Source organism: Silurus aristotelis, assembly GCF_946808225.1.
Source record: "Silurus aristotelis genome assembly, chromosome: 15".
Classification (NCBI taxonomy): domain Eukaryota; kingdom Metazoa; phylum Chordata; class Actinopteri; order Siluriformes; family Siluridae; genus Silurus; species Silurus aristotelis.
Genome location: NC_139588.1, coordinates 1,227,834 through 1,252,354, shown reverse-complemented (window position 1 = coordinate 1,252,354; position 24,521 = coordinate 1,227,834). Strand labels below are relative to the sequence as shown.

The following is a 24,521-nucleotide window of genomic DNA, read 5'->3' as shown; positions in this document are numbered from 1 at the left end:
GAAAAAACCTGGCTTGAATTAACAGTAACATTCACTGCAGGCTCAAGCCATTCCACCAAACTAATTAAGCCATGTGTAGTCAACACTGACTTCAACCAGGCTCAACCAGCTGACAGTTTAGGGACTTGACCAGCTAACTTTGCTACGAGCTGATTGGCTGTTAAAAACAGGTGCCACAAGGCTTAAAACTGACTGAACTCTTCAGGGCTGCTTATGTTCTCCATGCACAAGCACAATGCTTATTCAAGCACCCTGGTCTATTTTTTTTCTATACCCTGGTCTATTTTTTTTTTAGAACAAACAATCATACATTTGAATAAGTTAATTACCTAAATTGTGTTTTCTTCTTCATCCTCACTGGTGTCTGGACTACTGAGGCCACTTTGATCTTCTGCTTCAACATGTGGAAGGCAGAGGCCTCAGGGCCTAAAGCAGTCTTGTACTGTTAGAGGACCACTTGCAACCTTTCTGACATCTTCTTCTTAAGAGACAGCAAAGTCCCTCATTTCCCTTGGCTACATCGCAAAATACAAAAGAGATAACATCAAAGACAAACTACATTTTAAGAGTGCTTCATGAGGCAACAATTCACCCATTTAAATCTGTATACCAGGATGGCTGGCATTTTCTTGTGCATCATTGTCATACTGCCAGCTACCTGTGGAATAAACCCACTTAAGGCAACTCTGATGTCTCACTGAGGTGACTTTATGCAGCGAAGCCCAAAGCAGCAGAAAGCGATTTGTGTTGCAGCCAATGTCTAATAGCTATTTTATGTTAACATCTTTCTTCTACAGGTGTGGTAAAGTAACACCTTGTGTAGAATTCAAGGAGTTACATTAATAAAAAGGTTTTTGATGACGCTGACCAGCTGGATTTTCTATGTTGACTGGAGGAGATAATAATAAGCTTGATGTTATGCTAACCTTTTGTTACACATCAGGAAACAAATTCTAATGTTCAAAATATTTAGTTCATTTCAGCTTTCATGTAACAGCAACAATACAATAAATCTCTTAAGCAAATGTGACACACTTTAAAGCCCTAAGACTTTAAAGACAAATGACCATCTCAAACAGAGCTGTTCTACTTCATCCAAGTTCTGTGATAGACACTGATATGTTTTTTTATTGTAATATGGACAGGGGTTTTATTAAACTTACACTCCTCAGCTATCTTGTATTTGAGAACAACTGGCAGGCTCTGCAAGCATGTGCAGTGTTGTTCCATCTCCAACACCAAAATGCTTTTGTCCTCTTGCAGTCACATTGTCAACATCACTTGGTCATGCATTTGCTTCTTGATTGAAATGTTTGCTAAGAATCAACAATAGTTATATGTTTATATGAGACGATCTTGCATAATAGCATGGCACTGTTTTGTAACTACAAACACATACTTCTTTTATCCAAATTAAATCTTAGTTCATTGTACTCTATATAGCTGACCTGTAAATACATTCTGGTGAAGCGTCTGAAAGCTGACATACCACTGCCATGAACCTCCCACGACCATATTTGAGACATGGTGCTCTCTCCAGTAAGGGAATGCTCCACCACAGCTACATCAATGTTTGTTTCAGAGTATAGTACAAGACCATTGTAGTTCTTGATCTCCTGAAGAAGGAGTTTTTTGTCTTCTGCCAGCTTCCTTCTAAGGCGGTGGAAGCGTGCTGCTGTCTAGAAAGACAGGAAGTACAGGGGTAGAGGTTTTGTCACAGCACTGTTCAACAAGTGAAAATTTATTGCACCTAAAAAAAATGAAAGCAAAGCTGCAATAATTGAAGTATGTGAAAATTTCACTTTAGATTGATAAACAGGTAAGTCAATGGTTCAGTGTGTAACATTTAGGGTTACACATATTCCTGAAAATAAGAATTGTGCTTTAATTAATTTGGAATGAGCAGTTTTTTTATCTAAATATGGTCCCCTTCCACGGAAGCCGCCATGTTCCTACGGTAACCCACAATGGAAAAACAAACTACTGGCTCTAGATAGAACCAATCACTTTTTCTACTTCATCTTGGAGGAAGATGGTTGTAATCTACAACCACACCGCTAGTTACCACTAAATCCTACAGACTGGACATGTGTGCAGGTGAAAGGAGCACCACAGCAGAGCTGTTTTTTCTCAAATGAAGCAGATGAAAACTCAAAGAAGCTGCGCTGTAGTGTATCGACATTGATATGTCCAGACTGGAAGATATACATATATAATAGAATATGTGATGTCTGTTTACAGAAAGAAGTTTTATAATATGGTAAAACAATTACAGTTACTCTTCCTTCAATCTTAGTGCGATGTTTCAGCTGCTTTGTGAAGGCTTGTCTGGAGAATCCCGGAGAGATGACCTTGAGTTCCTGAAAGCAGCTCAGGAGGTCCAGTGTATAAAGTGTGGAACTGTTGACAGAAGCTGGCCAATAGCCACTCCGAAGGATGTCCTTCAGTCAGGGGTCCACTGATGATGGCATGTTTGACAAACATATAGCGGCTGATGCAAGTCAAAACGGACTTGGAACAAAATAAATGTATAAAAAAAATAAAAATAAATACACATTTACTACATGCTTACTTTTACAACAGTTCAGTAACTCTGCATATTGTGAATGGTTGAAAGACATAACACAAGTTCCTATAATCCCAGTAGAGCACTCATACTGAACTTCTTGAGTAGAATCACACATTGTTTACATTTCTCTAACTCGCTAAATCGGAAACAGATGTGTTGATTGGACTTCACACAGGAAGTGCTTTGCAGAAGTGTACTATTTTTTTTGTTTGTAAAGAACAATAATAAAAGATGTCTGTCTTGGTTTGGGTTAATAATAATACCATGTACTAAACAATAGATTTTGACACAACTGCAATTGTAAGCACAATGCCACAACACACTTGTGTGAAAATCATAAAAATAAGTTTTTACTATTGATTTTACCAAGAAAATACAAAATAAAGCTGTAGGACAATTTAGATAAAGACCAATTAAAAGTCAACTGATCAATATTTAGAAAAAAACACACCATCATTCAGTATCAATCTAAATCTTAGTCTAAATCTTTACTAAATTCTGTTCTTAATGCATCTACTGGACTGTCAGTTTTGTCTAAAGAGTTTCTTTAATTACACATGGGGTTTGGATTTAAACTTAAATTCATCACTGTGATTTACCAAATTGCTGTTGAGGATGTCGACAAACAGTCACGATCATCAAACACTAATGTGAGTTTCCCTCCCTCGAAAAGAACCATCTTTTAATACTTGAATCTTTATTTTTTAAACAACATTCTCTTCATATTCACATTTATCAGTTCATTTTGTCCCCTAATCCAGGTCAATCTTTCACTGAGGACTGAGGAGTCTATATTCAAAAAAATACAGGTAAACATTTTTATATTTCTATTTTAGCTATATTTCTACATGTTTTTATTGCTATATTTTCTATTGATAGTTCAACTCGTATATCTTCTATAAGTCTTTTAAGGGTTACAGCCCTGTGTCTCATCCATCAGAAAGTGCAGAAGAGGGGACTTCATCAGAGGTGCAGGTAAATAAGGACATTTGTATGTCATTTTGGTTCACATTTTGTTACATACACACATTTTGTACGTCTCTAAATGTGTAGATAAACTGAACGTAAGATGTGATGCGTAATTCAGGACATAGCGGAATGCAATGTTGTCGAGTTTAAAAATAAGTAGATCAACATTAAAGCTTAACACAAATCTTTTAGTAAATACTTTAAATATGATCCTTATTTTGTTCTTTTTCCATTTGTTATTGAATATCAACTGGGCCACGTCAGGTTTCTCAAATAACCATGTCACAGATACCAGTTGGATGAACATAGTTGCTTTCCTATGAAGCACAATGTAAGAGGGGCTTTAATGGACGACTTACTAAAGCTGTTAAGGTTATTTAGTGGGGATGCTGCAAGCGTCCCACGTAGCAAGTACATTCTAGAAAAGGTGTTTAAATTGGTTTTGTCTACAAATCAGAATATCCTCATTATTGTGGCATTTGCAGCTCTTACATTGGCTTTTCAGTGTCTAAGGACAGTAGATTAAAATGCCAGATTTGCTCATCAACACAAACTGTAAGACAAAGTGTAGAATTTGGTCAGTCTTTTATTTGTATACCATTGAGGGATCCATTTAAAGCTCTTCTGGAGAATGAATTCAAAAAGATTTACAATGACCAAAACAGGGATGAAATAACGGATATTTCTGATGGGAAGTTGTACAAATATCTGAAAGCAGTTAGCGATTCTTTCTTTTCTGTGTTCCAGTCATAAAAATTCAGCATTTGGCCCTTACTATGATTTGTTAAAGAAGTACCCCCTGAGAAAAGAGATAAAAATGTCCTACTATATGCCTTGTGGTTTGGCTCATCTGAACCACTAATGACTAGCTTCCTCAAACCTTTTGTGGAGGAATGCTAAATTCTTGGACAAACGAGACCTTAATGGCAAGATCCAGTAGATTAATTAATTAAAACCACAAAGGTCTATGCATTAAGTGCTGTATGTGATGCTGTTGCACGACCTTTGCTGCAAAATTTCAAACAGTCTTCATCCAGGTGTTCAAGTGAGAAAAGACACTGGGACTGTGCGAGTGTATCCTTGTTTGGAGGAGATGCCAGACCTTAGAGATCACAACACAACTGTGCAAATAGGTGAGATTGGCAAAAATAACAAACAGAGCATTTTGGTCATAAAAGGGGCATCTCTAATTGTGGACCCAATTTTCACCTGATCAATGGTGTGGTCCCTGATTACATGTATCGTGTGTTGCTGAGGGTTTGGCTGCTAATAGCCACTTCATGGTTTAATTCTAAAAGCTACAGTCAACCATGGTATACTGGTTTGAACAATTCAAGAGTAGATGAAAATCTTTTAGCAATCAAGCTTCCAAGCTTTTTTCCCTGAATCCCACGGTCTATTGTTGAGCGTAGGTTTTGGAAAGCTCCCAAATGGCAGAAATGGCTTTAATATTACAGTTTGCCAGTCCTGAAGGGGAAATGTCCAAACAAGTATCTTTGCCACTGGGTTTTACATGTACATTTTGCTAGGTTCAGACATTTGTCAAGAAGATATTGACCATGCTCATGAGGCTCTGGAGCTTTATGTTAAATCAGTTCAGTCTTTGTATGGTGAAGATCAGATGACCTACAATGTGCTCCTGCATTTGAGAGAGTGTTGAGAATGTAGGTCCTCTCTATGCCCAGTCTGATTTCATGTTTGAGAATTATAATGGCTACTTGCTTAAGCAAGTAAAAATCAGTAATGCAGTACCTCAGCAGATTTACAAAAGGGTAGCATGGTCTTGTGCATTGCCACGCATAGCTAAGGCCTGCTGTATCTTTTAAGTCCCCTGTGTAGAGTGCTAAGACAGGGCAAAAGGAAATGTTACATAGCTATCCTGCTGTATCCTGATGTCTCACCTGAAATAAAATCATTCTACATAGAAATGACCTCCAGTAAACATCACATAAGGAACTGTGCTAGATATGACAGAGTGACTGCATTTGGAGTGGCAAAGATTAGGCCTGTGTCTGAAAATGATATGAACACATTACATGCATTGCTAGATGTACCCGTGACCTCTACTGGCAGCTACTACAACAGAAGATTTGTCAATGGAGAAGTCATTCACAGCCAAACATATACAAAGACAAAGAAAATGAACAACTCTTTTGTTATATTAAAAGATGGCAGTATTTTTAAGGTTTTATACCTTCTCTGTGTCAGTGATGACCAACATCGCCTATATGCAGTCAGAAAAATGTGGAAACTGTACAGTGCAGAAGCTGGTTCGAGGATCTACTGTCAAAATATCATTAACCTTCATGAAGACTGTTTATTTTCCTACAGGATTTGAAAGAGCAGTTGACAGCAATGACATTATGAGACCATGTATTTACATTCATTGTTGTTTGTAACAAATCAGAACATATTGTTGTAAATAATCAAAGTTAAATCAAAAATATTTCTAGAACAGTGACCTAAAATGCTAGAAATGAAGGGGTTAAAAATTGGCTTGAATATGTGACAGAAAGTCATGTATGTAAATGTCACATGGACTCTGTTGGTGATGATGTGTGTAAGAATCACTTTGAGATCTTGTAAAGTTTTATGTTTGTAGGTATAAAATAGAACTATTGTATATACTAAATGTAGAACTGTGATAAAGTTGTGATAAAGAAATTGTCACAAAGGAAGATGAAATCTGGTGATGTCATATTTGAAATAAAATCTATATTGGTATGTGAAATATGCAACTAAACCTTTAAGACACAATAATAAATAATTTAGTAATTAAAATGTGTGCTTGTGTGTGTAGTTTAAATGTTGTATCGTATCTAAATGTGAAAATCAGTATACAGTATGACTATTATTGACTATAGGCATAAAGACCACACGTAGGTGAAGATAAGAGCAAAGTCATGAGTGAAGTACAGATTTCATATTCAATTATCTTTCCCTGTGTTTTTACATCATGAACATCTATAAGGTTTTAGTCATATGTAGGACTTATAGAACATATATGATTAAAAATACATTCATATTATGCATTTTGTATGTGTTTATTGCAGCATATGTGTCCCTCACAAAATTCTGTTGGAACATATAAGATGCAAAATAAGTGAACTTTTTGCCTTGTGATTATCAGCCACTGGTTAGTATGTATGTAAACTGTCCAATCAGCGCATGAGTTGCTTAATGTCCTAGCCAATCATATATGATAAGGGGCGGGACATGTACTGAGTATGTAGCGCCCATTATGTGACGTCATCACAGGACCTGCCCTGTAGCCTGGTGGTCACGTGGTCGTTTACGGTGCTCAATAATGTCTTGTAATTTTTTTGGTTTTGTTTTAGCCTCCGCACACAAATTTATTTATGTGTATTTTTTTATGTATTAATTCATTTAAACTTTAAACAATGCAAAAAATGACAAAAAAAAAAATAAATTCTGTAAAGTTTAAATAACATTGTATTTTCTTATTTTTCGAATTTGAACTGTTTTTCTTTAGTTTATTCATTTTTGTGCTTTTGTTGTGAAGTGAAGTTTGTGTCATTGCTGCTACACTGTGCATCTGAATGATAATGGCTCAAATCTTACAATAAAATGTAGGTTTTTTATCACATTTTCTACTTTCATTTATCTGATTCTCTCCCCAGTGTCGAACTGCTCCATGACTTTGTGTATCAGTCACCTCACAACTATAGGAAAGATTTACCCTAATCTCCTTTCTTTCTTAATTCAATCTCTCAGTTAGTTTCTACTCACTCAGGGTGAAACCTGGAGCTGTTTAGATGAACACAACGTTGATTTCCTGGCAGGAATTAAGGAAAGACACACGGTTACTCAGACCACATCTCTGTTATGCTAATTCCAGCATACAGACCGCTCATCAGATGCTCTAAACCCTAAACGCTTCTGAAACAGGTGAGAACCTGGCCAGCAGGAGGCGCCTCTGCTCTTCAGGACTGTTTTGTGTGCACTGACCGGGACAAGTGCGTTGATCACGTGATCATTTCCAAGACCATCACTACACGCTCCAACCAGAAACAGTGGATGACCGCAATAGTGTGTACCCACGGAGTAGAGTAAACCCATGGAGGTCTACTGGATCAGACAAGGTTCCAGGCAGAGTGCTCAGGGAATGTGTAGAGCAGATAGCGGATGTCTTCATCGACATCTTCAACATCCTCCTGAGCTGCAACTTTGTTCCTACGTGCCTCAAGACGACGACCATCATCCCTGTGCTAAAGTCTACAGTCTCCTGCCTCAATGACTACCGTCTCATCGCGCTCACACCCATCGTGAGGAAGTGCTTCAAGAGGCTCCTCATGAAGCACATCAAGACCCAGCTTCCACCCTCACTGAACTCCATGCAGTTTGTGTCATCCAAAACCTTTAATGCAACATATTTATTCACGACGTGTATAAATGTACTGCGCTACCACATGAACAAGTGTTTGTACAGCATACATGTACACACACAATCACATCTGGATAGATAGATAGATAGATAGATAGATAGATAGATAGATAGATAGATAGATAGATAGATAGATAGATAGATAGATAGATAGATAGATAGATAGATAGATAGATAGATAGATAGATAATTGTATTAAGTATAACAGACTCTTGTAGAGTTTAAGTGTAATTTTAATCAGTTAAATAAAAAACTGAACATCGGAAATTTTTGTAGTAGTAAAATGCTACCGCCTGGTGGTGATATGAGGCATTGCAACTTGTCGCAAGCTTTACTTTCGATATTTTTATGCTTCCACACGGACGGTTTTAACTTGTCGGACCTGCGCTTCACGGCAGATTTCATTGCTGATTTGAGATTTGGCGCATCAGTAAAAACAAATATTTAATGTGAATTTTTCTGTGGATTTATTTTTTAAATATCCGACTAAAGCAAGAACGTCTTGAATAAATTTGTTTTGCGTTTAAAGTTTTATTTTCACTCTTTTTATATTTATGTTCAATAAAAATGGACGGGTTCTCAGTGAATCATGAATAATTAAGCAAATAATAAAATGAATGAAATAGTTGTGACTTTTATATATTCTTTATTCTATTATATATTTTAAAATTTTATAATAGCTATCTTATTTTTTATATATGTAGAATATTGTTTGATACAAGATACATTATTAGATTTATTATTATTATTATTATTATTGTTATTATTATTATTATTATTATCATTATTATTGTTATTATTATTATTATCAGAAATATGATTATATTGATAATAACAGACTCTTGTACAATTTAAGTGTAATTTTAATGAAATTTGAGGTAAAATATAAAAAATCTGAACATCGGCGATTTTTGTAGTAGTAAAATACCTCCATCTAGTGGTGATATGAGACATTGCAACTTGTCGTCGAGCGGTCTGTTTCCACACGGATGGTTTTTACTTGTCGGACCTGTGCTTCATGCCAGATTTTATTCAGTAAAAAGAAATGTTTAATATTTATTTCTCGGTGGATTTATTTTTTAATATCCGACTAAATGAAGGATGTCGTGAATACGTTTTTAAATAAAATTAAAAATTTTGTCCTTTTTTATATTTATATTTAATAACAATGGACGAGTTCTGAGTGAATCATGAATAATTAAGTAAATAAAAAAAAGGAATAAAAAAAAATCGTTGTGACTTTTATATATTCTTTATTAAATTATATATTTAAAAATTGTATAATAGCTATCCTATTTTTGTATATATGTAGAATATTATTAGATAAAAATTGGTTTGAATATGTGACAGAAAGTCATGTTTGTAAATGTCACATGGACTTTGTTGGTGATGATATGTGTAAGAATACATTGCTAGATTTATTATTATTATTATTATCATGATTATTATTATTATTATTATTATTAATAAGATGATTATATTGATAATAACAGACTCTTGTACAGTTTCAGTGTAATTTTAATGAAATTTGAGGTAAAAAAAAAAAAATAGACATCGGCGATTTTTGTAGTAGTAAAATGCTACCATCTAGTGGTGATATGAGACATTGCAACTTGTGCGGTACTTTTGATATGTTTGCTCTGTTTCCACACGTACGATTTTAACTTGTCGGATCTGTGTTTCATGGCAGATTTTATTAGTAAAAACAAATGTTTAATGTTTATTTTTTGGTGGATTTGCTTTTTAAATATCTGACTAAAGAAAGAACATAGTGAATACATTTTTAAATACAGTTTAAATTTCGCCTTTTTTATATTTAATAAAAATGGACGGGTTTTAAGTGAATCATGACGCCATGGCCCAATTTCAAATTATGTTGTTCCACTGAAGCGCTCATGTATATTAGGTTGTGCTGCTAGGGCGCTAATGGGAAACACTGTTGTGCTGCCATTGCACTAGTTCAAAAGATGTTGTGCAAATATGGCTCTAATTTAAATTATTATTGTGCTGCTATGGCCCTGGTGTGAAACACTGTTCTGCAACTATAGCTCTAATGCTAATTACAGTGCTGTTATGACTATAATTCAGATTATGTTGCACTGCTATATAGTCCTGATGTGAAACACCGTTAGCATTAGAGCTATAGGAGCAGAACAGTGTATCCCACCAGGGCCCTAGTAGCACAAAATTATTTGAATTGGAGTCATAGTAGCACAACAGTTAGCAGAACAATGGTGTGCTACTATGACTCCAATTCAAATAATGCTGTGCTGCTATGGTTCTAATGCTAATTATGTAGTGCTGCTATGACTATAATCCAAATGATCTTGGCCAACTATGGCTCTAAGTCAAATGATGCTCTGCTACCATGGCTCTAATTCAAATCATGTTGTGCTGTTATGGCCCTAGTGGGAAACACTGTTCCGCTACTGTAGCTCTAATAAGAATTATGCAGTACTGATATGGCTCTAATTCAAAGTACGTTGTGCTACTATGGCTCTCATTCAAATTATGGTGTGCTGCTAGGGACCCCAGCCCTGATGTGGCTACAGGGCACTGGTGTGAAACACTATACTGCTACTATAGCTCTAATGCTAACTGTGTTTCACATCAGGGCCCTAACAGCACAACATACCTTGAGTTAGAGTCATAGTAGCACAACATTGATCTGCTACTATAGCTCTAATGCTAACTATGTTGTGCTACTATGACTCTAATACAAATTATGTTGTGCTGCTAGGGCCGTGATGTGAAACACTGTACTGCTACTATAGCTCTAATGCTAATTATGTAGTGCTGCTATAACTATAATTCAAATTATGTTGGCCAACTATGACTCTAATTCAAATTACGTTGTGCTACCATGGCTCTAATTTGAAATATGTTGTGCCTCTAGGGCCCTGATGTAAAACACTGTGCTGCTACTATAGCCCTAATGCTAATTATGTAATGCCCATATGAATCCAATACAAATCATGTGGGCCAACTATGGCTCTAAGTTAATATATGTTGTGCCTCTAGGGCCCGGATGTGAAACACTGTACTGCTACAATAGCTCTAATGCTAACTGTGTTTCACATCAGGGCCCTAACAGCACAACATACCTTAAGTTAGAGTCATAGTAGCACAACATTGTTCTGCTACTATAGCTCTAATGCTAACAATGCTGTGCTACTATGGCTCTAATTTAAAATATGTTTTGCCACTAAGGCCCTGATGTAAAACCTTGTGCTGCTACTATAGCTCTAATGCTAATTATGTTGTGCCTCTATGACTGTAATCCAAATGATCTTGGCCAACTATGGCTCTGAGTCAAATGATGCTCAGCTACTAAGGCTCTAATTCAAATCATGGTGTGCTACTATGGCCCTGTTGTGAAACACTGTACTGCTACTATAGCTCCAATGCGCTCTATATATATATATATATATATATATATATATATATATATATATATATATATATATATATATATATATGCAGTGCTGCCATGACTCTAATTCAAATCATGTTGCCCAACTATCACTCTCATTCAAATTATGGTGTGCTGCGAGGGACCCTAGCCCTGATGTGGCTACAGGGCTACAGGCCCCTCTTGTGAAACATCAGGGACCTAGCAGCACAACATAACTTGAGTTAGAGTCATAGTTAGCATTAGAGCTATAGTAGCAGAACAATGTTGTGCTACTATGACTCTAACTCGAGTTATGTTGTGCTACTTGGGCCCTGATGTGAAACACTGTACTGCTACTATAGCTCTAATGCTAACTGTGCTTCACATTAGGGCCCTAGCAGCACAACATAGTTAGCATTAGAGCTATAGTAGCAGAACAACCCTAATTCGAACAGTGCTAACCCTAACTCCATGTCACTCAGGCTGCGCTAACCTTAATTCGAACAGTGCCAACCCTAACCTAACCCCATATCATTCAGGCTGGGCTAACCCTAATTCGAACAGTGCTAACTCTAACCCCAATTCCATGTCACTCAGGCTGCTTTAACCCTAATTCGAACAGCGCTAACCCTAACCCTGTTCCATTCAGGCCGCTCTAACCCTCAATTGAAAAGTGGTAATCCTAACCCTACCTTTGTGCTGCACTAAGCCAAACTCAAATGAAGTTGTGCTGCTATGGCCTTAATGTGAAACACTGTTGTACTACTACAGCTCTAAAGCTAACTATGTAGTCTTACTATGACTCCAATTCAAAAGATGTTGTGCCACTATGGCAGTAATATAAATTATGTTGTGCGGTAATGGCCCAAATTCAAATTATGTTGTTTTACTATAGCCCTAATTCAGATTCTGTTGTGCTACTATGCCTCTGAATAGAAGTATGTTGTGCTGCTATGGCCCTGATCTGGATCAATGTTCTTCAACTATAGCTCTAATGCTAATTCTGTTGCGCTACTATGATTCTAATTCAAATTATTTTGGCCAACTATGGCTCTAGGTCAAATGATGGTGTGCTACTGTAGTTCCAATTTAAAATATGTTGTGCTGCTAGGGCCTTGATGTCAAACACTGTTGTGCTACAGTAGCTCTAATGCTAATTATGTAGTGCTGATGTGACTCTAATTAAAATTATGTTAGCCAACTATGACTCTAATTCAAATTATGTTGTGCTACTATGGCTCTAATTCAAATGATGGCATGCTGCTATGGCCCTAGTGGGAAACACTGTTCCGCTACTGTGGCCCAAATTAAATTCATGCTGTGCTGTCCTGGCCCTGATGTAAAACACTGATGTGCCACTGTAGCTCTAATGCTAATTATGTAACGCCGATATGACTCCAATACTAATCATGTGGGCCAACTATGGCTCTAAGTTAATATATGTTGTGCCTCTAGGGCCCTGATGTGAAACACTGTACTGCTACTATAGCTCTAATGCTAATTATGTTGTGCGTTTATGACTCTAATCCAAATAATCTTGGCCAACGATGGCTCTGAGTCAAATGATGCTCTGCTACTATGGCTCTAATTCAAATTATGGTGTGCTGTTAGGGCCCTGATGTGAAACACTGCAGCACAACATAATTAGCATTAGAGCTATAGTAGCAGGACAGTGTTTCACATCAGGGCCCTAACAGCACACCATAATTTGAATTAGAGCCATAGTAGCAGAGCATCATTTGACTCAGAGCCATCGTTGGCCAAGATTATTTGGATTAGAGTCATTGCAGCACAACATAATTAGCATTAGAGCTATAGTAGCAGGACAATGACTATAATTCAAATTATGTCGGCAAACTATGACTCTAATTTAAATCATGTTGTGCTACTATGGCTCGAATACAAATTATATTGTGCCTCTAGGGCCCTGATTTGAAACACAGTTCTGCTACTGTAGCTCTAATGCTACCCATGTTGCGCTGCTAGGGCCCTGACGTGAAGCACAGTTAGCATTAGAGCTACACTAGCAGCACAGTGTTTCAAATCAGGGCCCTAGAGGCACAACATATATTAAATTAGAGCCATAGTAGCACAACATAGTTCTGCAACTATAGCTCTAATGCTAATTACACAGTGCTGCCATGACTATAATTCAGATTATGTTGCCCAACTATCACTAATTCAAATTACGTTGTGCTTCTATGGCTCTAAATCAAAGTATGTTGTGCTGCTAGGGCCCTGATGTAAAACACAGTTGTGACGCCATGGCCCAATTTCAATTTATGTTGTTCCACTGAAGCGCTCATGTATATTAGGTTGTGCTGCTAGGGCGCTAATGGGAAACACAGTTGTGCTGCCATTGCACTAGTTCAAAAGATGTTGTGCAAATATGGTTCTAATTTAAATTATTATTGTGCTGCTATGGCCCTGGTGTGAAACACTGTTCTGCAACTATAGCTCTAATGCTAATTACAGTGCTGTTATGACTATAATTCAGATTATGTTGCACCGCTATATAGCCCTGATGTGAAACACCGTTAGCATTAGAGCTATAGGAGCAGAACAGTGTATCCCACCAGGGCCCTAGTAGCACAACATTATTTGAATTGGAGTCATGGTAGCACAACAGTTAGCAGAACAATGGTGTGCTACTATGACTCCAATTCAAATAATGCTGTGCTGCTATGGTTCTAATTCAAATTATGTTGTGCTGCTAGGACCCTGATGGGAAACACGGTTGTGTGACTATGGCCCTAATTCAAAAGATGATGTGCAAATATAGCTCAAAATTAAATTATGTTGTGCTGTTCTGCAAATATAGCTCTAATGCTAATTATGCAATGCTGCCATGACTATAATTTAAATGATGCTGTACTACTGTATCTCTAATGCTAAGGTTTGTTTACTTACCTCGTTATACAAAAGGTCATAGTCAGCGGGCGGGGAGAATTGCTGCCCCCGTAAAGAAGACCGCTCTTTGTATGAAAAAATGGGTGGCTCTTAAAAGAGCCGTTGGTTTTTATCTTAAAGACGGCGATAACACGCTTTACTTTGAGCTGGTGTACTTGGTGACGGCCTTTGTGCCCTCGGACACGGCATGCTTTGCAAGTTCACCGGGAAGCAACAGGCGCACGGCGGTCTGGATTTCCCTGGAAGTGATGGTGGACCGCTTGTTGTAGTGAGCGAGACGAGAAGACTCACCGGCGATGCGCTCGAAAATGTCGTTTACGAAGGAATTCATGATGCCCATAGCCTTAGAAGAGATGCCGGTATCAGGGTGCACCTGCTTCAGAACCTTGTACACGTAGATAGCGTAGCTCTCCTTCCTTGACTTTCTGCGCTTCTTGCCTCCTTTGCCGGCCGTCTTCGTGACAGCCTTCTTGGAGCCCTTCTTGGGCGCGGTCTTTGCTGGATCAGTAGGCATAATGCTGCTTCTCGAGGAAACTGCGAGAGAATGAAAAAGGGCCACCTCGCCGCCTCTCTATTTACAGACCTGCATTGTAATTACGTACAAGGGAAAGGAGTCGTATTATTGGTCACAAATCCAAACCTCATCATACAAGGCTCCGCCCTCGTCCCATCCTCTCTCGTTCCCTCTCCCCCGCCCCTGAGCTACTCTTTGTTTCCCCGCCCGCCGTTTTGTGCGGGCACACGCACAGACAAATATGAATATATATATATATATATATAGAGAGAGAGAGACTTTGAGACAAAACGGTAGTGCTTGTGCAACATTTTACCTTATTAGAATATATCTATAATTATTCCAAATTCCATTAGTCACATACACTTGAGAAAAGTTATTTCCTCCCCTTCTCCGCCACACACACACACACACACACACACACACACACAATAAGAAACAATAGCTCATTTTGTAATATTTGGGTGGCTCTTAAAAGAGCCGTTGTGTTCACGTTATTTGGTAGGTAAGCGTTTAACCGCCGAAGCCGTAAAGAGTGCGTCCCTGGCGTTTCAGGGCATACACCACATCCATAGCGGTGACGGTCTTTCTCTTCGCATGCTCGGTGTATGTGACTGCATCCCGGATGACGTTCTCCAAGAACACCTTCAGTACACCACGAGTCTCCTCGTAGATCAGACCGGATATACGTTTAACACCACCACGGCGAGCCAGACGGCGGATAGCCGGCTTAGTGATACCCTGGATGTTATCGCGCAGAACCTTACGATGGCGTTTAGCGCCTCCTTTACCGAGTCCCTTGCCACCCTTTCCTCTTCCAGACATGGTGCTGCTTTCACAAAGTCAAGCTGCTCAATAAAGAAGGCCCGCGCAATGCCCGCCTATTTATTCTCTCTCCACAGGACCTAGTTGAGAACAGGCGAGGGGGCGGCCCTAAAACTAACGATCACACAAAACAATGTCTTCAAAGCGAAACGCCACAGCCGTTAACATGCTAGAGTCTTGTACTTCCTCAGGCTTTTTGTCCACACAAACATAGTGATATAGAAATAGTAATAGTCATGTAGTGGAATTGATTTAATTTGGTTTTTGCTCACAGCATGGTACACTCAATGCAGTTCAACACACAAATATTTGAATTGAGAATTATAATTAGAAAAACTGTTTTGACTCAGTTGCAATTTTTATTCCAGTAGTAGTATAAATCAAATTGCAGTTCTTGTTGCATTAAGTAGGCTTATATCATCATGAGGAATGCAAAATATTGCACACACTATGCTTTCAGTTACTTACACACTGTGCCACTACTGACCAGAAAGGTGTAAATCTGATGGGGGACAAAATATTGTGCTACTGTACATATGCAATTAAAAGGTTTTCGCATAACCCAACTCATCTGGACGCTGGGGTCAGAGCGCAGGGTCAGCCATGGTACGGCACCCCTGGAGCTGATAGGGCTAAGTGCCTTGCTCAAGGGCTCAACAGTGGTAGCTTGGCAGTGCTGGGGCTTGAACCGCTGACCTTGTGATCAGTAACCCAGAGCCTTAACCACTGGATTACCACTGCCCTGCTTACACCCCTACCAGTAGTAGTAGTAGTAGCGTTAATCTTGTACTATACTTTTCAACACACAAGAAATATAGCATGACTATTGTAGGAATGGCCCATGATTATTATTAATTTTAACAAGCATTATTCTCATTTCTATTAATGTGGTACTTTTTGCATTAGCAGTAGTAGCAATAGTAGTAGTCGTATTAGTAGTAGAAGTAGTAGTAGTAGTAGTAGTAGTAGTCAGTCATCCATACATCTCTCACATAGGTCAGGAGATTATGGTAATATTTGCATCAAGCATCAGAATGAGTGAGCATTGTGTGTACCTACATGGGCTGTAGAACATTGAGTAAATATATGTATATTATTTATCCAATTCAATAGGACGAAGTTTCAGAGACAGATGATGCTTCAGATACACAGTCACTTCTACAGCACAAATATTTTGATGGCACCTTAAAAAAGGGAGAAATGTTCCTTTATTGAGAAAACATATATGCAGATGCAAATACGAGTGCAGGAACAGGAACTCACAAATCATTGGTGAACATCATTCCACCACAGCAGGAGCTGACAAGCTGAGCAAACCCAGTGCGCAATCTGCACTAGTGTCCAGAAGTATATGGACAGGGCCACACACTTTGTTCTGGAGTGTGTGCATCTTTTACCTATGCTGCAAAATATGCAGTAAGGTCTCTATGTATTTGGACAGTGTCACGCTGACTTGTACAGACTGTCAATCAAACTATTATTCTAGAACTTAGCGCATCACGACACATTTTTCTTGGTAACTGCTCCACTGTCACAAAGAGTGTGTATGCTCACTGAGTGCTCACCTGAATAGGAAATGCAGTGTATGCTATATATCTCTGTTTATATTTCCTAATAACGTACCATGTAGTGTAGACAGGCATCATTGATAAAGTGAACAATTCCATTGACTTGACTTGACTTGACTACGGTAATCAACAAAAGGTAGAGAGGAATGTGCACTTTCTAGATTTGGTCACACAATAGCAGTCAAGACCGATGCAGAACTACACACCATGCTGCCTTAAGCAATCATTATTATTATTTATGGTATTCATCAAACCCTATTCTTAACTCATTCCTCAACTTACTAAGAATAATTATTAGGATCATGGTTGTTAGTAGAAGTAGTAGTAGTAGTAGTAGTAGATGTAGTAGAAGAATTAGGTCTGAGATGAGATCAGAACAAACAAACTAACAACATACACGAATAACACTTGAAAAAAAAAAAATTAGACCATAAACACTTCATACTAGTGTTTAAGAGTATACAGGGATATTCCTAATAAAGGCAGAGTTCGGTGGACGTTGTAGAGCTTGACTGCCATCGTGTGGCAATGTTTACATGTTGCAGAAAAATGTAGATTAAAGAAATTGATGCTCACATCATTTTGTGTGATTATTGTGTATGGAACAGCCATTTACTCTAAGGTTTCGCATTGGTCCCCTGGTGGTCTAGTGGTTAAGATGCAGCGCTCCCACCGCTGCGACCCGGGTTCGATTCCCGGTCAGGGAACCATCCCCAGCCACTCTTAGTGCCGGTCCCAAGCCCGGATAAATTGGGGAGGGTTGCGTTAGGAAGGGCATCCAGCGTAAAACATGTGCCAAATCAAACGTGCGGAGGATCCGCTGTGGCGACCCCTAACGGGAGAAGCTGAAAAGAAAGTTTTTATTGTGTATGGAACAGCCATTTACTCTAAGGTTTCGCATTAAAAGTTTGAGATGAGATCAGAAAAAACAAACACACAAACAAACAACATTCACAAATTAAACCTTAAAAAATTAGTCCAAAAACATTTCATACTAGTGTTTAAGGGTATACAGGGTTTCTTCCTAAAGTGAACTGTGAGTCCCTTTTTGTCTCGCTTCGTGTTTATCTAATAGGCCAGTAGAACACGTCATATATATATATCAAATTGCACTAGTGCCCATAACTATAGTCACAAGTTCCTAGATCATTTGAATATTTGTGTGTGTGCGTGTGTTTGTTTGTTTGTTTGTTTTTATTTCTTGCTCTTCCCAAATCTCTTCTTTTGTCCAATGTTGCACAATATCCTGGAAAGTGTCGGTATATTTGGACTGTGTTACAATTTGAAGAGAGAAACAGAGTGAGAGAGTCAATAATGTCACATTAGATTAACATATGTCTCCCACTCTCTCTCTCTCTCTCTCTCTCTCTCTAATTTCAGCAAGTTGTTTGTTGAATTTAGCTGAGCTTATACTACAGTTAGCCCTGTCAACAGCTTGGCATCAGCACACATCTCTGTAACTGGACCCTGGACTTGCTAGTAATTCGCACCAACAGAGATGTTGTGGAGTGTGAATTCAGCCTCAAGTTACTTCAAGTCCTTATCTTCGAGGATCTCACCTGGTCACTGAACTCTTCTCTCTACTTCGCACACCCATGACTTCAGTACCACTCATATTACATCACTTCAATACCAGAACCTTTTTAAATGCGTTTCTTGCACATCCTTTCTGAACTGCTGCTATATTGCTCCTTTGCAGAACACTTTTTCTTTTTCTTTACATTTTTGCTACTCTTCAATTTTGTTCAATTTGTCTTGTCACAACAGGTTCACTGGCGGAGCTATTATGTGTTTTATGGATTGTCCTGCTCTGACTTGTGTTGTCTTGCACTGTCTTGTGTTGTCTTTGCACTGTTTGCACCAGGTTGCACACATGCACTTTATGTGGCAAGGACACTTAGCAGCCCTGTGTGTTCTGTTTCTGGAATTGTTGTTTAATGTAGCATCAGGGCTGGGATGCGAAGGGTCCGTTGTCTCATTTCACTGTGTACTGCGTCAGCTATATATGGTTGAAATGACAATAAAAGCTTCTTGACCTGACCTCTTGACTTGTCTCAACAACGCCTGTGATTGCTGAGGACACTTTAAAAGTCCTGTCTGTGCTACAGGATACTGGAGAACTTCTACAGCTGTACCATTTCTGTGTGGTACAGCAACTGCACTGCTCCAGGCCCTATAAAATAAAATGGAAAATGAAAATCTCCCAATGAATCATTGGCACTCAGCTCCCCATCTTGGAGAACATTCACAAGAAACACTGTCTGGAAATGTCAAGTCTAGTCAAGTCTAGTTTATTTGTATAGCGCTTTTCACAACAGACATTGTCTCAAAGCAGCTTTACAGAAAACAACAGTGAAGGTGAATGGTGTGCGTTTGTCCCTGATGAGCAAGCCGTGGCGACAGTGGCAAGGAAAAACTCCCTTAGATGATATGAGGAAGAAACCTTGAGAGAAACCAGACTCAAAGGGGAACCCATCCTCATATGGGTGACATCAAGAGTTTGATCATAAATCTTTCAACAATACAGAACAATTTGTGATCATCATAGATCCAGCATCATCTTCTCCATGCCAGGGCCTTTAAACACTCGGCCTCTACTTCTCCATGATCATCCATAGGTCCATAATCTTCACGAGGTGGGACGTGACTGGAGCTGGCCAAACCTCAGGATGCCTCGGGATGGGGAGAGAGAGAGAAGCAGTGGAGAGGAATTAGCGTAGCTGCTGTTCATGATATTAACAGCACAAATTGATAATGTGCATGTGATCATGTATTCTGGAGCACAAGGTTATGATGTGATGTGTGTGATGTGTGTGATGTGTAGGCTTTGCTAAAAAGATATGTTTTTAATCTACACTTAAACTGGGAGAGTGTGTCTGAACCCCGAACACTGTCAGGAAGACTATTCCAGAGTTTAGGAGCTAAATGTGAAAATGCTCTACCGCCTTTAGTGGACTTTGCTATTCTAGGAACTACTAGAAGCCCAGAGTTTTGAGATCTCAGGGAGCGTGGCGGATTGTAGCGTGTTAAAAGACTGAAGAGATACATGGGAGCCAAACCATTTAGTGCTTTATAAGTGAGAAGCAGTAGTTTGTAGTCTATTCGAAACTTAACAGGAAGCCAATGTAGGGACGATAAGATTGGGGTTATATGATCGTATTTTCTTGACCTAGTAAGAACTCTTGCTGCTGCATTCTGAACTAACTGAAGCTTGTTTATTAATGATGCAGGACATCCACCTAGTAATGCATTACAGTAGTCTATTCTGGAGGTCATAAACGCATGGACGAGCTTCTCTGCATCGGATATAGACAACATGTTTCTTAACTTAGAAATATTTCTAAGGTGAAAGAAGGCTGTTTTTGTAACTTGATTGATGTGATTTTTAAAAGATAAGTTGCTGTCTAAAATAACTCCCAGGTCTTTTACCGTTGAACTAGTAGTTACAGAACAAAGTGCGCAGCAGTTGTCTGTGCAGAGCTCACAAGATCATCAAGGACCCTTCACATCCCAGTCACAAACTGTTTAACCTCCATCCATCAAGATCGAGATACAGAAACATACGCACCAGAACCAGCAGGATCAGGGACAGCTTTATTTCCATCCACCATCACCACACTGAACTCTACACTACACCGTTAGATCACTGTATAAGCACTGTATATGTAAATGTTACATATTGTTTTTTGTATACTCCGCATTCTCTACACATATTGTGCCTCACTTCCATCTGCACTACTATTATATTTGTGTATCTGTATATACCTTACTGTACATCCTGCCACATTCATGTATATACAGATATATATTTCTATCTATCTAACGAACCTCTGAGCAGATGCTAAATGCATTCTCTTAGCTCTGTACATGTATCTTGCACAATGACAATAAAGTCAACAATAAATCTAATCTAAAATATAATATAAAATTACACTAGTGTCCATGAGTACTTGGAGAGGGCCACTATTCATTCATTTCATTGTGTTGCTCTTGGTATTGCACATTTTCCCACACAAATACATACACACATATACATGTGTGTGTGTGTGTGTGTGTGGTCAGGTTTGGACATATATGCACGACAACGAAAGAGAACATACATACAGTGCTTTAGATTCATGTTATGTCAAATTGTTCCTAACGCATAAAAACATGTTTAAATGGTCAGAATCGTAGTCAGCATACTAAAGTTATATGTGAGAGAATTAATACTATGATGAATGCAATTTATTGTTTTGTTTGTTTTTTTGTCTCCCTTAGAATACAAACGATAACACGAGAATGGGAGGTGACACTTTGGCCACAAGATGGCAGTCACGCTCCGTGCAGAACAGCAAGCGACCTTCTTTTTGCATTTATTATTATTATTATTACTGTCGCCAAGTATTAAAATAATCTATAATAAAATACACAAAATGCTCAGCGACAGAGCCACAAAATCAGAGGTTTGCCGAAGCACTCCAATCTAAGAACTAGTTATATATATATATAAAATCATTTGTTTAAAACAACCACGGTATAGACTTGCTCGTTTTACTGAGACAATGAGGTGGCTCTTAAAAGAGCCTTTGTGTATACTGGACAGAGTTATTGTTTAAGCGCGCTCTCCGCGAATACGGCGGGCCAGCTGAATGTCCTTGGGCATGATGGTCACTCTCTTGGCGTGGATGGCGCACAGGTTGGTGTCCTCGAACAGGCCGACCAAGTATGCCTCGCTCGCCTCCTGCAAAGCCATTACAGCGGAGCTCTGGAAACGCAAGTCAGTCTTGAAGTCTTGAGCAATTTCTCTCACCAGGCGCTGGAAGGGCAGCTTGCGGATGAGCAGCTCAGTAGACTTCTGATAGCGACGGATCTCTCTCAAAGCCACGGTGCCGGGCCTGTAACGGTGAGGCTTCTTCACGCCGCCGGTAGCCGGAGCGCTCTTGCGAGCAGCCTTGGTGGCGAGCTGCTTCCTGGGCGCCTTGCCACCAGTGGATTTACGGGCAGTCTGCTTAGTTCTTGCCATAGCGTTGAGCTGTGCACTTCGCGGAAGAAAAACAGAATGAAAAGCGCTAGCAAACGCTGGCTTTTTAAGCCTGAACGACGCCTCGCGTTCATTGGGCGTCTCGAAACCTCTCGAATTGCATTGGATCGATCGCTACACGTCACTCGACGATTATTGGCTTAGACCTAGTCAGCGCCACAGTTTGAACACCCCACCCACCCTCCCTCCCTCCCTCCCTCGGCTCTCTTGCACAGCACTGTTTTCCTCTGTTCTATAGTTACACAAAGACGGCCGTCGCAATTTGGAAAAAAATTAAAAATACTTCGATATATTTATGCTTCTAAGTCACTAATGAGAATGGCATGATTATTAGACTATTCCAATGGGCTTTATTAAATGTGATTCTCTTGGGTGCAACTTTCTAGAATGAATACAATTATATACACAAAGTAACAAACTTGCACTTTTTGAGTCAAAGTGGGTGGCTCTTAAAAGAGCCTTTGGGTACTGACAAACACAGCATTGGACGACTTTACTTGGTCTTGACAGCCTTCTCAGTCTTCTTAGGCAGAAGTACAGCCTGAATATTAGGCAGCACACCACCCTGAGCGATGGTCACTCCGCCGAGCAGTTTGTTCAGCTCCTCATCGTTACGCACGGCGAGTTGCAAGTGTCGGGGAATGATACGAGTCTTCTTGTTATCACGGGCAGCGTTACCAGCCAACTCCAGAATCTCAGCGGTCAGATACTCCAGCACAGCCGCCAGGTAAACGGGAGCGCCGGCACCGACGCGCTCAGCGTAGTTGCCTTTACGCAGAAGCCTGTGCACACGGCCTACAGGAAACTGCAGTCCTGCCCTGGATGAGCGAGTCTTGGCCTTGGCCCTGGCTTTGCCACCGGTTTTGCCTCTTCCACTCATTTTGCTGTAGATCAGATTTGTTCAAGGAACAAGTCGATAATAGTGAACGCTTCGCGCTGAAAACTCAGTGATATAGGCAACACAGCCACTCTCTCATTGGCTTAGAACACCATGTGATCAACATCCAATCACAAATGCACAAATGGTGACACTCATTCAGCCTTAGCCTAACAACCCCCCCCCACACACACACACACCTCCCCTTCCCTAATAGTCTCTGTGTGTGTGTGACAGGATTGAGCGCGCGCTCATGGGAGACACAGGTATCAGGAAACAACATTCATGTGAAATGTGTACAACGACACATATATCATATAATCATAAGCATCTCTATACCTACTACATAGTTTGCGTATTCATATGTCATAAATCCCTATCTTGTATTCGCTTTCACTTATATCATGGGAGGATTCAAAATGTTGCTCTTTGGGGGAAAATATAGGTGGCTCTTAAAAGAGCCGTTTAGTTAAGGTAGACATGAAATAAACAAACAAACATGTTTACTTCTTCTTGGGCGCTGTCTTTTTCGCCTTTGCAGCCTTGGGCTTCGCCGCTTTGGGCTTCACGGTCTTTGCTTTCTTGGGGCTCTTGGCTGCTTTTTTAGGAGTCGCCGGCTTTTTCGCTTTCTTCGGGCTCTTGGTGGCTTTTTTAGCAGCCGCCGCGGGCTTCTTTGCCTTCTTCGGGGACCTCTTGGCGGCGGCAACAGGTTTCTTGGCCGCCACCTTCTTGGGCTTCTTCGCCGCGGCGGGTTTCTTCGCCTTAACAGCGACGGGCTTCTTCGCCTTAGTTGCGGTCTTCTTTGCGGGCTTTGTGGCTTCGGTCTGCTTCTTGTTTAGCTTGAAAGAGCCAGACGCCCCGGTCCCTTTGGTCTGTAGAAGAGTTCCCTTCAACACGAGACCCTTGACAGCGAGCTTGACGCGGGAGTTGTTCTTCTCCACGTCGTATCCGCCGGCGGACAAGGCTTTCTTCAGGGCGGCGAGCGACACACCGCTCCTCTCCTTGGACGAGGAAACCGCTTTGACGATGAGCTCGCCGACGCTGGGGCCGGCTTTCTTGGCCCTCGACGCTGCTTTCTTTTTCGGCGCTTTAGCCGGCGCGGCGGCGGGCGCGGGAGCAACTTCTGCCATCTCTCTAGTATCTGTAGTATCTCAGTGCGAGTCAGACTCTGTATACGCTGTGTAACACACAGAAACCTCCCGCCCCTCTGCTGGTGGGCCGGTCTTAAAACCGAGCATGAGAACGTTGTAGACTCAACCGGGCAGCCGCCGCTTCCGCGACACGCTCGCGAGTGTGTTTTCTCGCAGCGTTTCTCGTCGTAAATAAGACGCCGAAGACAAGATCCCGCGCTATTATGCACACATTTCGCGCGTACGGGCTTGCAAGTGTTCCGCGAGGCCCGTCATGGCCGAATAGAGAGCAGTGGTCGCTCTCGTTTTGCACGGAAGTGCACCGCGCGCCTGGCGC

General features: G+C 40.1%; 4 protein-coding genes and 1 pseudogene across 5 annotated transcripts in view; all 5 read right to left on the bottom strand.

The window, feature by feature from the left end:
- The window catches only part of LOC310738146 (histone H1-like), a gene marked incomplete at its 3' end in the record, with an annotated part of 232,655 nt that extends 208,440 nt beyond the window's left edge, over window positions 1-24,215 (bottom strand). Inside the window, exon 1 of the mRNA XM_083563144.1 lies at window positions 23,588-24,215. Within this exon, the coding sequence (XP_083419270.1) occupies window positions 23,588-24,184 (597 nt within the window). The 5' untranslated portion in view covers window positions 24,185-24,215. The remainder of the gene's footprint in view (window positions 1-23,587) is intronic.
- LOC310738225 (histone H2B pseudogene) lies at window positions 14,330-14,770 on the bottom strand (annotated as a pseudogene). The gene has a single exon. The product of its transcript is annotated as a histone H2B pseudogene (transcript).
- On the bottom strand, window positions 15,275-15,586 carry LOC310738265 (histone H4; the record flags this gene model as incomplete). The annotated part of the gene is made up of 1 exon (XM_083563249.1): window positions 15,275-15,586. The coding sequence occupies one exon, from the start codon at window positions 15,584-15,586 to the stop codon at window positions 15,275-15,277; it is 312 nt and encodes a 103-aa protein (XP_083419375.1).
- On the bottom strand, window positions 21,704-22,178 carry LOC310738177 (histone H3.2). Its single transcript, XM_083563177.1, has one exon. It carries the CDS (start codon window positions 22,157-22,159, stop codon window positions 21,749-21,751), a length of 411 nt encoding a protein of 136 aa, XP_083419303.1. The 5' UTR covers window positions 22,160-22,178; the 3' UTR covers window positions 21,704-21,748.
- LOC310738200 (histone H2A) lies at window positions 22,619-23,117 on the bottom strand. The gene has a single exon (XM_083563203.1). The coding sequence runs from the start codon at window positions 23,055-23,057 to the stop codon at window positions 22,671-22,673; it is 387 nt and encodes a 128-aa protein (XP_083419329.1). The 5' UTR covers window positions 23,058-23,117; the 3' UTR covers window positions 22,619-22,670.
- Window positions 24,216-24,521: the final 306 nt, after the last annotated feature.